The sequence below is a fragment of the Strix aluco genome, chromosome 1, assembly GCF_031877795.1.
Source record: "Strix aluco isolate bStrAlu1 chromosome 1, bStrAlu1.hap1, whole genome shotgun sequence".
Taxonomy (NCBI): domain Eukaryota; kingdom Metazoa; phylum Chordata; class Aves; order Strigiformes; family Strigidae; genus Strix; species Strix aluco.
Window position 1 is genome coordinate 122967246 of NC_133931.1, and position 12111 is coordinate 122979356.

At 40.5% G+C, this 12111-nt stretch overlaps 1 protein-coding gene across 11 annotated transcripts in view; it reads right to left on the minus strand.

The window, feature by feature from the left end:
• The window catches only part of KIAA1217 (KIAA1217 ortholog), a 183201-nt gene that overhangs the window by 20757 nt on the left and 150333 nt on the right, over positions 1 to 12111 (minus strand). For all 11 annotated transcript variants that reach the window (XR_012624299.1, XR_012624297.1, XM_074833931.1 and 8 more), the window contains 3 exons: positions 8282 to 8457; positions 831 to 961; positions 438 to 585 (listed from right to left, as the gene is read on the minus strand). Coding sequence is in view for 9 of the 11 variants with exons in the window: in XM_074833931.1 (XP_074690032.1) it covers positions 438 to 585; positions 831 to 961; positions 8282 to 8457 (455 nt within the window). In the remaining 2 variants the exon portion in view is untranslated. The remainder of the gene's footprint in view (positions 1 to 437; positions 586 to 830; positions 962 to 8281; positions 8458 to 12111) is intronic.

Here is a 12111-nt window from a genome sequence, read left to right on the forward strand (position 1 = left end):
GAATCTTTTCCTGATTTATTTCTTACTGTTATATTTTTGGGGATGCAAGTTTCAGTGTCAGAGAATATTTCTATTAGCTTAGATTGCTGTAAATGCCTACAGTTAATTAGCTCAGATATGGGACTGATGTGGCTCTGTAAGCTTTCTCATCCAGGCACTTCCCAAATCTGGAAGTGTTGAGTTCAGAGAGAGCTAGTTTCAATCACAAGATCTCAATAACTAGGGCTATTGGTTACAACAGAACCACTGCAGAGAGCCCAGGAAAGACTAATTTGATTTCCCTTGAGAAGGCTCTAGGAAGAGTCTATAAAATACTGCAAGTAAAGTGCATTTATCAGAATTGTCCAGGGAGAGGGGGAGAACCCAAACCTGAAAGCTGTTCCAGTCCTGCTTGAGGAAATTCTTTAGTTTTGAAGAAAAGGAAAAAAAAAAATCACCTCCTGAGCATGGTAAGGATATCGGTCATGCTGCGCACACGTTTCAGCAAGCTGTCTAGCTTGTGTGGTTCTTCCTTTAGGAACCTCACGGCTTCTACCTCAATCCGGAGGATCGCACGCATTTTATTCTGCAGTGTCGGGAACTCTCCTGCAAGGACAACAACTATGAAGCTCAAGAAGAAATGATAAAAGCCCTGGGGAGAAACGGAGGATGGGATGAATGTTAAATAGTTGAGTGTCTACCTCTCTCCAGGGGCCATGCAACAAGCTCCTTAATCCCAATTTTAAATCTTTTTGGAAGTGAAAGTTAATGCCTCCAGATCAAAAGTAAAACCATTCTCAGCCACTGTGGTTAAAAGAAAAGAACCAAAAGTTAAAAGGAAAAATACATACCTTTCAGGGTGGCAACAGCTTCTCCCACTTGACGCAAAAGAAAGGCTCCATCTTCAACATCCTTCAGTGTAACTGTCTTGCTGGAAGCAGTGGAGTCCCTCTTCAGGTCTTCAACAAAGGCCTCCAGCTCACTAGCAAAACAAAAAAAGTGAACATAAAATGTAAGCAGGACTTTCACATTACAACCAAGTATATGTAAAAGAATGGACTAAACTAAATCAGAAACCTCAACAGTGCCATCTTTAAATCTGACACCACAGGCTGAAAAAACATCAGGGTACCATGAGGGGAGATGAGGATGCTGGACACTCACTCTCAGGCTTGTAACTAGCCCAAGTCATTGAATTCTCTGACAGGTTGCAGATGTGCAGAGCATACTGATGTCAGGGCAGCTACACTACAAAGGGCAGGTGGGGTGGTGAAACACATGAAACAGCCAGCCCTCTGGGGATACAAATCCTAGAAGGGTACAGACACATTGTACCACTACATCCAGTACTGGTTTGCACCTTGCATTTTCATTGCTGATGACACGCAAAGGAATGCCCAACAGTGAAGTAACAACCTGAAACCTGGCACTAATGGCCCCTCAATGCAACCTTGTTTATCTGCCAGGTCCTGCTAGACAGGATATAGGGTCCTATTTCCACCAACAGCCAGACTGAAAGAGCAAGTGTGCATTGTGTGCAGCTCTTGCTCAGCATCTGGATTCAAGAATGAATCACTTCAGATGTCTTCTCCAACCAGTGCTGTCCCGTGCTTCCTCTGGCTCCATCTGGTGCTTTCTCATCACCCTTCCCAATACTTTTTCCACTGCTTCTATACTTCACGTAAGTATGTGGATAAAAAGGAGAAAATCCATTGCAGCACCACTCCACACTTAGGTCCATTTAAAGTGGAAGCACAGTCACACAGAACAATAAATTGCAATACAATAGTACTTCCGATATACAGAGAAACAGAAATAGTATCAGCATCCAAACATCAAATGCACACAGCAAAGAGTTCATTTCAATCCAAAGACTAAGAACTTTAGAAACTATAAACCAATTCTGAATTAAGAATCATAAGTTGCTTCTGAACAGATCACAAACAAGTGGAGGTAAATGATCCTGTTCCCATTTTAAGACCACTTCTCCCAAAGACTCTGGCTTGAGAAAGCTGCGGGAGTCACCATTTCCACCAGCACAAGCATACTTTCAGGAAACAATCCATTACACCACACGATGGCAGCAAGGGAACGCTTCTCAGGGTACTTTTCCAGTGGAAGAGGCTGCAATAATACAGACATATGCTGCCTCTGTGTCTCTCTGCCTTTACAATAAAGGGCACAGCTACAGGCTAGGAAGGAGCTGGAAAAAGAATTCGGCTTTCTGTCACTCACTACAATGCAAAGGGTTCTGCCCTTCAGAACGGTGCTCTACAGCCACGCGCCTTCCCTACTCTTAACATCCTGATACCGGCACTCAGGCTAGGCAGTGCTACTTTGGAAACCACAGGGTATCCCTCCTCCCTTCTGTAGATCAGCACTGGAAAAGCAGCTTCTCAGATATTCACGTCCACCAGGGAACAAAAAAGATAAGGGCAGAAGCTTAAATTTGTGCATGGGTGGAGAGAAGGAACAAACACAGAATAATGTTACAGTGTTTTGGTAGGTTTATGATTGTTGGAAATGTAGAGATAACAGAAAGACTTCCAGGTAGCTGACAATGGCTTTCTTTCCCCTTTGTTCTTTGAGCAGAAATGAAAGGGTGTCCTGGCTCTGGCTAATTGCTTTTTTTCCCCTTCCTTCTTAGTAGCTAGAACAGTGCTGTGTTTTGGATTCAGTATGGGATTTGATATGAGAAGAATGTTGATAATGCACTGATATTTTCAGTTGTTACTATAAAATCAAGGACTTCTCAACTTCTCATGTCCTGCCAGTGTGTAGGTACACAAGAAGCTGGGGAGGAGCTCAGCAAAAGAACAGACCCAAATTGTCCAATGGAATATTCCATATCATCTAACGTCATGCTCAGTATATAGATAAGTATATAGATCAGGAAACTCCACTCAGGTTTTTGGGATGGTGGTTTCAGGATTCTCTCTTCTCTGGGATCACTAGCCAGGAACGGGCTGGGCATCGGTCAGTGAGTGGTAAGCAATCACATTGTGCACTACCCATTTGTATTTTCTATTATTATTATTATTAAAATTATTATTTTATTTTATTTCAAATATTAAATTGTTTTTATCTCAACCTACAAGTCTCCTTACACTTACCCCTCCAACTCTCTCCCTCACTCCCCAGGGATGGGGGAGGGTGAGTGAGAGGCTACATGGTGTTTGCCTGCCGGCCGGGTTTAAACCATGACAAAGGGCCACCATAAATCCCTTTGATTCCATACAGTGATACTATCAAACAAGACAACTGATCCTGATATTACCCAGGGGATACCATATTACACTGCCTCATGTTGCTAACTACAAGGGAAAAGAAACTTCAGCCCTCAGGAGCCAAAGTCTGAAACAGATCCAGCGGTCTCCAGCATTTCTTTTTTGTAACTGGGAAAACAACTTGGCTTTATAGATTAGACTGAGCAAACCCAATTAACGAGACACTCACATTAATGTAGTTTCAGAAGGCTAATATAAGATAAATGATTTTTCTGCATCTATGCTTTACACAGAGGAGTTGAGGCAAACTCTTATGCTGAGATCTTTCTTTAGGCAAAAAAGCATCAGAGGATCAGTCTCAGATTGCACTATCAGTAGAACAGGTTACAAAACAGACAAAATTAATAGTAACAAATCACCCAGGCCAGATGGTGTTCAATAGCAACTTGAGGGTGAAACAGTTGAACCATTAATGCTAAGCATCTAACTTCTTGATTATAATTGCTTTGGCACTAAAGCAGTGGAAAGTGTCATAGATGATATAAATGAATTTTTTAAAAGGAGATGGGGCTATCCGAGGAACTGTAGTCTGGTGAGACTGACAACCAGACTGGTGTAATTGATAGATACCAAAATAAAGAATAAACAATAAAGAATTAGTGGACCAATGGATAAATATGCTGTGTTAGGGAGGAATTAATGTGATTTATGTAAAGAGGAGGTAAGTCTCACAAATCCACAAGGAAACAACAAAAGCATGGGGACAAGCTATAGTCCAAAAGGTTTTCAGCAAGGTACTTGAGCAAAGCTTTCAGGAAAGCAAACCTGCTATGGGACAAGAGAGGAAATCCTCTCCTCCCATGGATAAAGTCCTGGAAGTAAAGGGAAGGGATTGATGAACAGCTTACTGAATGTAGCTTGCTGGTGGGTTCCACAGGGATCAGTGTTAGGGCTGGTGTTTTTCATCATATTATAAATTATTTAGAAAAAAGGATGAATAGTATAGTTAAAAAAAAGGACATTAAATTATTCAGGGGAATGACAGTGAAAGGTGACTGCAGAGGACTGCAGATGGATCATCTGATACTAACTGACCAGGAAAAAAACAAAGATTAAATTCACTCCTAATAAATGTAAAGTAATGCTCATAAGGAGAAATAAAACCAAAACCAACCCCACCTAAAACCAACAGCCTCCCAAACCCCTAAGTTTCTATACACAGTAGTGAACTTTGAACTGATAATCACCCATTGTGAGATGTTGGATTCATAATGGAAAGCTCATGTGGAACATGAGGACAGGGAGGCCATCACCACACACCACTGCAGGAAGTCATGGTGTGGCCACATCCAGTATAGCTGTTGTAGACCTCTCCTCTCTCCCCATCCCCATCTCACAGATGTACACTAGAGTTAGAAAGGGCATAGAGAAAGGCAAGAGGAAGATGAAGTTTACAGAAAGGCTTCTACAAGAGGAGTAATTAAGCAGATTAGAACTCTTCAGGTTGGAAAAGACATGAGCAGGGGAAAAGGGAGTGGAAAGGGAGTGGGGGAGCATCTATAACATCGTGACTAGCATGGTGAAGGTGAGTATTCTGCTGTGCATGATTTAACAGTTTGGGGATTGAGTGACAGACGAAAGATTTAAAAATGAAGAGAGGTTCTTTCTACCTGTCCTGCTTTCAGCTGGGATGGAGTTAGTTTTCTTCGTAGTAGCTGGTACAGTGCTGTGTTTTAGATTTAGTGTGAGAATAACGTTGATAACACACTAATATTTTAGTTGTTGCCAAGTAGATCTATCCTGAGTTAAGGATTTCTCTATTTCCCATGCTCTGCCAGTGAGCAGGTGTGCAACAAAGCTGGGCAGGAGCGTGGCCAGGACAGCTGACCCGAGCTAGCCAAAGGGATACTCCATACCATAGAACGTCCTGCTCAGTATATAAACTGGGGGGAGTTGGCCAGGAGGGGAGGACCGCTGCTTGGGCATCAGTCAGCAAGTGGTGAACAACTGCATTGTGCATCGCTTGTATTTTTGGGGGGGGGTTATTTCTTTCTCTTTTTGTTATACTCCTTTTCATTACTACTATTATTATTATTGTTATTATAATATTTTATTTTAGTTATTAAACTGTTCTTATCTCAACCTGTGAGTTTTAAGGTTTTTTTCATTCACTCCCACTGTGAGTGGGGAGGAGTGAGGGAGTGAGTGGCTGCATGGTGCTTAGTTGCTGTCTGGTGTTAAACCACAACACTACCTGAAAAAGCATTACTCTCTAGAATTCATTGTGCCTAGATGCTGTACATAACAAAGTTCACATAAATCTTTAAAAATGCATAAATTAATGAAAAGTAAACAATCCATACAGAGCTTTTGCATATGTAGATACCATCTCTGAGTTGGAAAATCCCTGAGCTACAAGTCATGAAATGCAAGTAGAGGTGCTCTAAGGATTTTGCCATGTTCTTATATCCTTTCCCAAGTATCTGCTACTAGTGGCTCTACAAGACTGCTAAGTGGAGCTTTTTTGTTACTGAGCATGGTTATTCTTACAGTATAGTCTGACACTTTTCCTAACAAAAATATAAACTGTAACTTACTATGGATCATATCCAATTAGACAGATTGGATGCATTTATAATTTAAATACTGTGCTTATAAAACCCCCTCTATTAAAGTGCTTACAATAATCTACAACATATAATCATCATACCTGTAACATGCCCCTCACAACACAAACACTTCATTAGTCAATGTGTCATATCATCATAATTTGTCCTTGGTCTGGTAAATTTTAAGGCTAGTATCTACAACCCCAATAGTGTCATATATAACATCTGTTGAATCAAAAGACTAGATAGAAAAAAAGACTACCCAGTTAATTCTGAGAGTGTATTTCACTGTTACAAGTGTGCATTAACACTACATTTAACAGTGTTCCTTAGATTTCATTAGATATCTCTGAACTGTAACCCTGCTACAGCTGTGACACACATGGGCAGGCACACTTCTGTAGGCACCATCATGAATAGCTGCTCAACAGAAAACTTGCTCTGAAATGTACACCAATATCTCTGCTGTTTACAACAAGAATGCCACTATTTTTATTTCTTTATTTCCCATTGATAATCTTCAGAATTGCAGGAGAGCTTTTTAAGCTGAGATTTACCACTTTGGAGTAGTAGATACACTTCCATAAGTATTGCAGAAATCCTTAAGCTCCCTGGTCTTGCATGAAGCCAGTCTACCGATTTAGTCCTATGATTTAGGAAAGGTCAAGAGGGCAACAGTTGAAATACTAAGCAATGTTAATTTTTTTGCCCTGTTGCTTTGTATTTGTTTATACATCTGCACTGGGATCAGCTTAATTAAAAGTTTAATTCTATATAGAATGTCAACCTTTTTCTGAATACTGCCAGTGACATTTGATGTATAATTTTGTCATGTATGCTCTTCATTATTAATAGCCATCAGCTGTTGAACTTAAAGCGTTTTTGTCAGATGTGCTTTTCTTTTTGGGCTCTGATCATGCAAACGTGCAAATAAATGACAAAGAAATCTCACTGAACACAACTGATGAAAAATAACTGTTCGTGATTTAATGTTTGTTTCTAGCATGTCTCTAAAAGGGTTGAACTAACATTTACAGCCTATGAATGATCCAAGTAAGACATTTTCCTGTAACATTAACAAATGAAGTAGCACAGAAGAAACTCTGTGAACAGGAAAAATTGCACACACTGATAGAACTGTACTGCAAAGTTGTATCCTAAATGAACAGCTGTAACAACTAATGCCATTTGCACTTGACCTCACTCAATATCCATTTTATGAGGCAATGCAATAAACAGCCATCACACAAATTGTTCTTTCCACAGAAAACAGTCTAGGAACTAAGCAATGAGGTACACAGGAATAAAGTGATGAACAGGAGGGTAATTACTTAAGACTACAACACAATGTTATTTAAGCCTACAAACCAGCTGAGAGGATTACATACACTAGCATGAGCTGTTACTGCACATTCAACTTTTCTTCACAGAAAACATACACTCCCTTAGTAGCACTCTACTTTGTCTCTACAGATGCACCATTTTTATTACAAATCTTACTCATCTGACAACACACTGATCAACAGGAAAGATTTACTCTCCTTAGCTCTCAATAACTGTACTCCTAAGGCTCTTCAATCATCATTTCCAATGACAAGCTGACTTGAAAGTTTCTCTCTATTATGGAGCAACTCCTCAGGTGTGAACTGAATGCAGTAATGAGAAATAGTTATATAGCATCTTACAAATGTGCATCTTAGATTAGTTAAATTGTGTGTTGATTTCAGCTTCATCTTGCCTCCTGCTGACTCTGAACATGGACTAAAACAAACAACTGGATCCCACACCAGTCTTGGTAGACTGAAGTTTTGGGGGGAGAAAAAAAGAAAAAAGTCTTACAAAGAGCCTTCACACAACAACAGCAACAATAAAAAAGTATTTTTATCTGCAGTTAAGTGTATGAAAATCCTGTATATAAATTTTAGGCAAAGACTAGCATTGCTGGCTGCAATTAAACTTCAATTCTCTATTAAGAAGTAGGAGCCTCCCCTGCTTCTCCCATGCAATAGCCAAAGCACTTACTACTGAAATCTGATTTTCATACTTAAAGCCAAACTCATTACTTTCCTTTGCATCCATTTGTTCTTGAGGAAATTCCTCCCTCCTTCCCTAAAGCATAATACATAAAGCTGAAGGGGAGAGCTAGGATAGGGGAAGGCTTTCAGAAGATGGTGGTGGTCATGGTTCTTAGAGTCATCTGTCCCTTTACAGAGGACTTCTGAAGAGGTTGAAACTCTTTATACTGATGTGACTTACCCAGTGGGGGCTGTGCTAAGGAGGACTCCCAGTCAGGATCAGTGATTTGTACAACACAGACACAGTTTTACAGCCAATATGAGTGCAAGGAAACGCAGCTAAAAGAGCATACATGGGTGCAGTTTCACTGAAGACAGTGGTGAAAGCTACTACTTTATGGAAGAAAAAGCCAGGCAAAAGCAACAAATTCTAAGAGGTTTCTCAACCCACCATAACTTCTTTACAATCTTTTCTTCCTCGCTGAGGTATTTCTGCCTTTCTTGTTCCACCAGGTTGCGCTGTCGCTGCACAGGATCTTCAAGCCTCTTCACTGTCTCAATCATTTTGCCATTGATTTCCAGCTCTGCTTTCTTCACCATTGCCCTCAGCATCTCCTGGTTCTGCAGCTGTTGCACAAAAGAAATCAACTTCAATTTTTCCTGCTTGACTGACATCCCTGGCAACAGAATACATTGCAGAGCTCAGAAATAGGTTGGGATAAACACAGCCCTACATCAAGAGAGTTTTTACCTTCTTATTTCCCTCCTTAACTTTATCTATAAACATTATTCCATGAGGAAGTGTTGGGGGTGAGAAAAGCCTAAATCTGATTAACTTCTAATGTATATCTATAACTTCCAGTTGCAAGCTGATGAACAAAAGATGTTGGGATCAGTACACCACCTTCAGTGCATAACTTCTGCAAGGATTGTGGCCCCTTTTTTCTGTTCAGTCCAGCATGAATTAAGAATTAATCACACCTCACAAGAATGACGGAAGCTTGACTTCCACTTCGTGTGTATCTCGTAAGCTTATGCACTGCACTGCCCATACGTGCCTAGTGGATAATCCCACACATTAATGTCAAGGCTGGAATGCACTGCTGTTCTCAGAATGGAATTTTTCAGTCTCTCAAGTAGCAGAGGAAGGATTGTGCCATCCGGTGTAATTTGGTACAGACATACAGCTTGTCTGCAATACATAAAACCTCCCTTATCGACCAAAAAAACCCCCTTTGTAGTATGGTAATTTTTCTGAGAACCGTAAAAATCACACCTTCTTTCTTGTCTTAGCCTTATGTTAAGTACCTAAAGTATTAATTTTCTTACTGATATTGTTTGCAGAGCAAAACACAGCTAAGAAAGCAAACTAGACTACATTCTTCCGTGGGTAGCCCTGGAGCAGCTATGCCCCACACGCACACAAACCAAACCTGTTCAAGTCTCTTACGCAAATCACAACATTCAAAGCGATAAGCAGGGCTCCATCTAGTCACTGCTTTAGGATATAGCAACGTGAACACAACTCTGTTAGCCCAGCAGTCATCTCATACTGTAAGATTTCAAAAACCACTTATGTCAATTGTAAGATGAAGTTCTAGTTTTAAAACTAGCAATTGAGCTGTCAGCTGTCTTCTAAACATCCATACTTAACAGTCAAACCGCATTTAACATACAAAGTAAAACCAATGCCTAGTAGGAAGAATTACAAAAACGGGTTACCAACAAGACAGTATAATGCAACAAGACTTCTTTTTAAATTGATTTAAGAAAATTCATGGGAATCAGAGAAAGAAAAAGCCTTTGCCCACGTCATTCTTTCCAATCAGGAAGGGAATTAGAGGAACAAACTCAGCTCTCTGCACCTGACTCTACCTTCTCCAGTGACACAACTGTGATGAGAGGGAGGGTAACACTTCACTGAAAGTGCACAGAGGGGTCTGAGCTGTGACAAGCAGGAGGTGTTAGCTCAAAACTCAGCTGAAGATAAGTGTTAGCAGTTAGGGGAAAAAATGAAGCTGGAAAACATCTGAAACAGCACAGATTCATAAACATTGTCAGCTGCTTTATACCAGACTGGATTCTTTTGAAGACAATGCATATGTGTATTTTTCCCCACTATGGGATTAATGTTTGGATTTGATAAATTAAAACCTCTTACAGCAAGGCCAGCACAGCTCTCTGAGACTCACATCTCTTTCGTTATGCCGTATTTTCAAAAAGGAAAACATAAATGAATGAATAAATGACTGAATGAGCAGGTAACACTTCAGTCACACAGTTTATTCATAGTTGTTTAAAAAGTGGGGAAATTTGACACGGGGAAGTGACTTGGGATATGTGAAGCAACTGATCCAAGGTCAGTGAAAAGGTCAGTAACAGAGTCAGACTTAGGTGTCCAGAAATTAAGTCCTCTATATTCCTCAGCTGGTAACAGTGACTCCCAGCAATACCAAAATTGAGTATGTGTGAGTGTGTGAAGTTGTGCAAGGGTATATTTTATGGGGGTATAGAAGGGATCTATATTTACTGTAGTTACACCTACAGCTAAGGTGCTTGCCACTTCCATTTATGCAGTGCTTGAACAGTATTAGAAAGTTTCAGTCATAAAATTTTATCCATTTCTGATAACAAGATTAGGGAATAAAAATAGAACTCAGCAATATTTCACAAAGCTTGTATGTTGAGGACTCCCAAACCTCAATGTTTGAAGTGAGCTCTTAAAAGTCTGAGAAATTACTCATCTTGGTATCAAAGAGATGTTTTTGCCATTTCTATGAAAATTCACTGGCTAGTTCTGGAAAACCTGGCTTTGTTCATGCTTGGGGAACAGGGACAGAAGATGAGAGGGAGAGGTACAGATGGATGTAGGGGGAGAGGGGAGAGGAGTAATTGTGGGTTTAAGCAGGGCAGAGTCACCAGCCAACATGAGGCAGGGTGAGCAGGAGCAGAGGGGAAGAGCTGTGGCTGAGGAGGAGAAGGCAGTCTCTGGCTGCTACAGCACATTTACCTCCACGTTCTGGAACAGAACTCGATTCTTACCTTTCTTCTACCAGCAGATATCAGATCTGAGACTCCCTAGCTAACTGCACATCCCATTTGTCCCTCAAACCACCTCTGCCAATTATTTCAACACCTCAAGCAGAAGTTCTATGGATCTGTCAGCATTATTTGGGTTCCACAGAGTAGAACTTTTTGTACGTTACGTTTTCTCGAAACAAGCCAAATAAACAATCTTAGACATTCACACTTGAAAGAAACTTTGTTAAAACAGTGTTCAAGTTCCACAGTCAAGTGCCCAAAGGTAAGGAAAAGCAATGCAGGCTTTCCTGTCACCACCAAATGGCAATTTCTTGCTAATTAGAGTTAACTTGACTTATAACTGCAAACAGCAATCAAAGAAATTTAACACGCTTTTTTAGAATTCTAGCATCCTCTCCTACATTCATTACCCTTGTCCCTCTTCTTCAGCTGCTGCTCCAGACATTATCTATCACTGCTCTCTCACAAGTACCCCAGCACCGCCTCTGGCACCTACTTCAAGAATAACCTGATAATCAGTTTAGTACACTTTGAACCAATTATTATCTATGAGACAGATAACTGGAAAACCAGGTATTAGTTCACAGCCCTGCTTCTCATTAGGAGACAAGCATGACCTGTCCAGTGGGAGCCTCCCAGGCCCTGCTGGGAGAGGCTTCTGGGCCACCCACCTCCCCACACACTACAGTGCACAAAGAGGGACTGATTGCCTGCAACTCAGGATCTCTGTAGAATCTATCTAATTCCTGAAGTTTGTTACCATACATAGATTAAACATAGTCTCACCAATTCTATAATGCAGCTCAAAACATACTTGCATTTCTAATTCAAAGTTACACGTGTGAGACTATCATATACCATTTATGACAGTATTATTATTACATTTTCTATCCTTTATGCAGCACTCATTTCCCTGCAAATAATACACTGAGTGAAGGAAAAGCCTGCACACATAGACATTCCTAATGCTGAACCTTAATCATATCTAACTGCTTTCCCTTAAAATGTGTTCAATTAACGAAAGGAAGGAATAGACAAAAAATTCCAATGTAACATATAAGCTAACGATATATACCATGAACACGTATTCTAAGGCTTGGTTCAAACCCACCACTAAGTTCTCACTGTCTGGGAGTGCAGAATGAACACCACTGAACTCATCATGGGCTGCAGTCTTACCAACAACAGATTTATCCAGGACACAGGCTGGGCTATAGCCTATCTCTGGCAATGACGAAA